At 31.3% G+C, this 4,457-nt stretch overlaps 1 protein-coding gene across 2 annotated transcripts in view; it reads left to right on the forward strand.

Moving 5' to 3' along the window:
- Window positions 1–2,043: 2,043 nt before the first annotated feature.
- The window catches only part of LOC117119254, a 10,074-nt gene continuing 7,660 nt past the window's right edge, over window positions 2,044–4,457 (forward strand). Inside the window, exons 1-2 of one of the 2 annotated variants that reach the window (XM_033264055.1) lie at window positions 2,044–2,127; window positions 3,558–3,610. In XM_033264055.1, the coding sequence (XP_033119946.1) occupies window positions 2,093–2,127; window positions 3,558–3,610 (88 nt within the window). In that variant the 5' untranslated portion in view covers window positions 2,044–2,092. The remainder of the gene's footprint in view (window positions 2,128–3,557; window positions 3,611–4,457) is intronic. The other variant, XM_033264056.1, reaches the window with a different exon arrangement.

The raw sequence follows: 4,457 nt of genomic DNA on the forward strand, positions 1-4,457 counted from the left end.
AAACATATACGAGCTTGACAGAAAATAAAAATAAACGATCAATCTAACAATACATAAAAATTCAATTTCTCATTTTCGTTTATGTAGAATAAGTTTATTACCGTTCACGTAGCAGTATATAACGGCATATCTTGATTGATGCTATGAAACCAACGAGGTTAAAATGAAACACAGACATGAAGGTCATGGTTGAATGCGTTTCTGCTGACACGTCAATGCGTTACAGATCCACAATGTCAACGCATTACATACCGACACACGACGGGAAAAATCAACAAAACAAAATCAAGAAACATCGATTTTTAACGGAATTCGGATAATTACCGTTCTAAAAGTTGGTTTCTATTGATTATTAAGTAGTTTTCTACTCTGGTGTGGTAATATTTTTATCATTTTTGCACCCGTGTGTTCCCGAGTCGTCGCGAGTGGTCCCGTGTGTTCCGTGTGGTATTTAGTAGGACCCTTGAGCGCTGTTAGTTAGCACTGAGTCTGTTTGCTTCCAACTAGGCCTAGGCTAGGCCTATTAACTAATGAGCGTTCGCTGTGTTCAGTGTTTTATGCCAAATCATTGTGTTTCTTGTTTTTAGCTTTCAAATATTGGAAAGAAATAGATATTACAAAGTCGATTTTTGAAACTCGTTTCTCTTTAACGTTATTAAGCCACAGACAGGAATGAAAGTTGTAGGTTTGCGTCCACCGCCCACATGCCTAAAAAGCTACTGCACGAAAATTTTCATTATTTTGAAAAAAAATATACTTTGTTTAAAAAAACTTTCTAAGCCGTAAACAGACAGAAAAATGATCTATTCATCACTGATCATTCGTCACGAACACTGAGCGAAGGCAGGCCTGGCCACATCGCACCATGATCGCCGATCACTGCTGAGGTCATTTACAGGTCAAATCTTTCTGACCAATAGGAAATCTCGTATGTTTAAAGAGGTCTTAAATGTAGAAAAGGATCTGTTTTATAGGCTAGTGTACATTTATGACTGTAAGCATTGTTTCTTGGGAATAAATGTAAAATTACCAATGCCGCGGCTTGTGGACAGCATTTATAAAAAAAATAATGAATAATGAAAAATGAAAAAATACATCGTGTTTTTAAAACTTTCATTCTCGTGGCCTTATGTAAAACAAGGCTTTGTGTCCTGCTAACCATCTTGACTTGCCTATAACTACTCCCCGCCAATAGACTGTCACGTACCTATCTTGGATGTTGGATATACTGTAATAAACTATACATGCCAACACTCCCGTTTTGGCCAGGAAATGTCTGTTTTTGGTAAACTGATGCCTGGTCAATTCTTTTTCTCACGTTTTTTCACATGGTCTCCCAGTTTACGAAGAAAATTGCACAGTAAGGCAAAAAAAATTCTTGTGTTGGGAAATCCAAGAAATTGGTGGGTCGGTAGGAAAATGTTTTTTTTTTTGTATCCAATCATGCCTAAAAATACAAATTACACAAAAATACAAAATAGACCATTTTTAATATCTACAGTATATTTAAGAGCTAAACTGTTGCATCGTCTGTCATCCAGCAAGGTAGACTATTTCAGCCTTTTTAGCGCATTAAAAAAAACAAAAGAAAAAAAACCATAATGCCAAACTCAATTTTGTACTTTTTGGGTCGGTAGGGCGGGCATGGCCAACAAAATATTTTTCTTATTTGGCCTGATGTTTACCATGGTATAGCCAAGTTATGTCACGTGACTGGTTGTGTAAACAAACATCGCTGAATCGGTTTGTTGCTACTGCTTCGATTATTATGTTACATTTTGTATAATTTAGTAAATGATTTATAATTATAAAGGATGATGAATTTTCTATGAAAATATTATTAGAAATCTAGTACATACAGTTTTTATTCAAGGTTGTTTTTTTATAGAAAAATGTCCTGGGACATATTTTCATTTTACCAGTACAACAATTTTTTTTTTTCTTTTCAGAAAACTAAAAATGGAAAGAGCGAGTTGAGCTTTTCAAATTTTACAACTTTCCAGAAAAAGTAAGCAAACAACACACATTGGGGAAAAAAATGCACAAATGTATTTGTAATCTGAAGTTGACTTCATTCTTAGGCCTAAAAAAAATGTTATGTTGGCATAACAGGCCCCAAAAAATAGGGTAGGTACAGTAGGTAGGGATTTTTTTTTTTTTTTTGCATCTACAATATTCAGCAAGGACCTTGAAATCTATAAAATCAATTAAATAAGCCTTTAAAGCATATAGTTGTCATATCACACTTTTAAAACATTTTGAGTGACACCTAACCACGCCTACTTTGTTCACGTAAACCTGTATTGTAAAATTTAAATAAAAATGTATAGGGTTGGCCTATTTTTTTTAGGGTAGTTCGGGTTACGCCAACATAACATTTTTTTTTTTTAAGGCCTTTTATGAAGAAGCTGCTTTACCAAATATTAAATTTAAATTATTAAACTGATATTTTACATTATGCAAATATTGACTGCTTATCAAGAAAATGGTGAAATCTATCGCCCTGAGGTGATGCGAGACGTAGCGGGTATTGCTAAATCCCGCAAATCCTGCGTACCCCACAAACCTCCAAAATCACATTGTAGAACTCATCCAAACTACAGTACATGATTGTGATTGTATCATGTGATATAGGACTCATAAGTTCATGTTCATAAAAAAAAAATTTTTGTGAAAAATACACCGTAAACCTCCGAAAACACTGCAAACTCCATCCAAACCTTGTAAAAGTTATTGAATTATGTAGTATAGGACTCACTTGGTATCTCAATTTAAAAAAAATAAATATACAGTATGTTCATAACAGCCTATTTTTGGTGTAAAAAGTAAAATTTCCTAAACCTAGAAAACCTCTTTATTATTTAACTTTTGTTCATAGGAGTGATAGTTGAAATTATTGCCTGCTTGTTAAACAAACAGATGCCTAGAATGCAGTATATAATTAGTTAACTTTTTATGATCTTCATTTTATTTATAATCTTTATTTAGCACATGTATATTTATAGTTGGTTTAAGGAATAGTTTCAATTATCCTACTATGTGAGTAAATAAAAGTTAAATGGTGATAAATTTGCCAACATCACATGCTATAAGCATCTTACTCTATCACCTATCCAACAACCAGACCACTAATACTGTCTATGCAACTAATTAGGCTTTGGTTTCATTGTTATATTATAATAAATAAATAATATTGTTATATTATAAATAAATAAATATAAATATATATATATATATATTGTTTATTTTTATAGTTTGTGGTATTATCTTGGTTTATAGTCACAGGATAGAGTAAATAAACGATATAAATTATTAAATCACTATGCTGCCGCTATTTCTTATGAACTCATTGCAAAAGACAGCATAACTACTCAATTTTTTGGTATCTTGATTTCGTCACAAGCAAATCGGCGGTTAGATTATTTTTACAATTTTAAGGTTATTGATAGCCTGTCCTACAACCATTCACAATTTGTTTTGCTAACCATTAATTGTCATACTTATTGAGAATCCTAGATTTATATAAAGTAGCGTATTTAATTAATTTTTCTCCACAGCACTTCACAAAAAAGAAAAAATGAAAAAAAAAATCACAGGAAAGAACAACCTGGTGAGTAAAGAACTGCTTTTGAATACAGACTTCTTGAAAAGTACAGTGTTGCAAGCAAAGTAATTGATCAGATATATATGTAGATATTGTTTCCACAGACCAGTGTAACAAAACAAATGCCTGCTAATCAAATTAATTCAAAATTGTTTGTTTATAGAATATATTTTTTTTTTGTGATTGTGTAAAAAGTTTTGAGAAATTGGTTGAGACTGATCAAGTCAAAGTTTTACTATGTTTTTTCCACAAAATTGTCCAGAATGACTGGCCTTAATTATTTTTTAAAATTTTTGGTTTATTTCCTAGAATGCATGTCAAAAAAACATAGATGAAATCCTAGATTCTTTAACATTTTGTGGACTTAAAAATGTAAGAGCTATTTTCATACAGTAATGAATAGTTTCATTTTAATTCTGAATAAAAAACACTAATAAAAAAAATAATTTTTTACCTCATAAAAGTTTGAGACAAAAAATAATGATTTTTTGCAGAGTGCAAAATCATGAATTTTGTTGTATTTTTTTTTACTTCTTCAAGCCAAAATTAGATGGTATGTACAACTTATTTACTTTACTGATGTACAATATACTGACATTTTAAAGTACCAGTAGTTTGTTTGTATTATTTTGTTTTCATTCAGCCTAAATATTAACAGATTAAATTTCTGAAGCCTTCAGTTGGCGAATTTGGTGGCACGCCATGGAAAAAAACCTTATTTTGTTTTTGTCTAATTAGTGTTTCTGATTTTAATTAAATAACTAATACAGTATATTACAGCATTCACATTGAAATATTTTATAGCTACATTTCTGTAGCTGTTTTTAAATTAATCGGAAAGTCTTATTTCCAG

Source organism: Anneissia japonica, unplaced genomic scaffold, assembly GCF_011630105.1.
Source record: "Anneissia japonica isolate Jap-2015-1 unplaced genomic scaffold, ASM1163010v1 scaffold40941_len12164_cov121, whole genome shotgun sequence".
NCBI lineage: Eukaryota > Metazoa > Echinodermata > Crinoidea > Comatulida > Comatulidae > Anneissia > Anneissia japonica.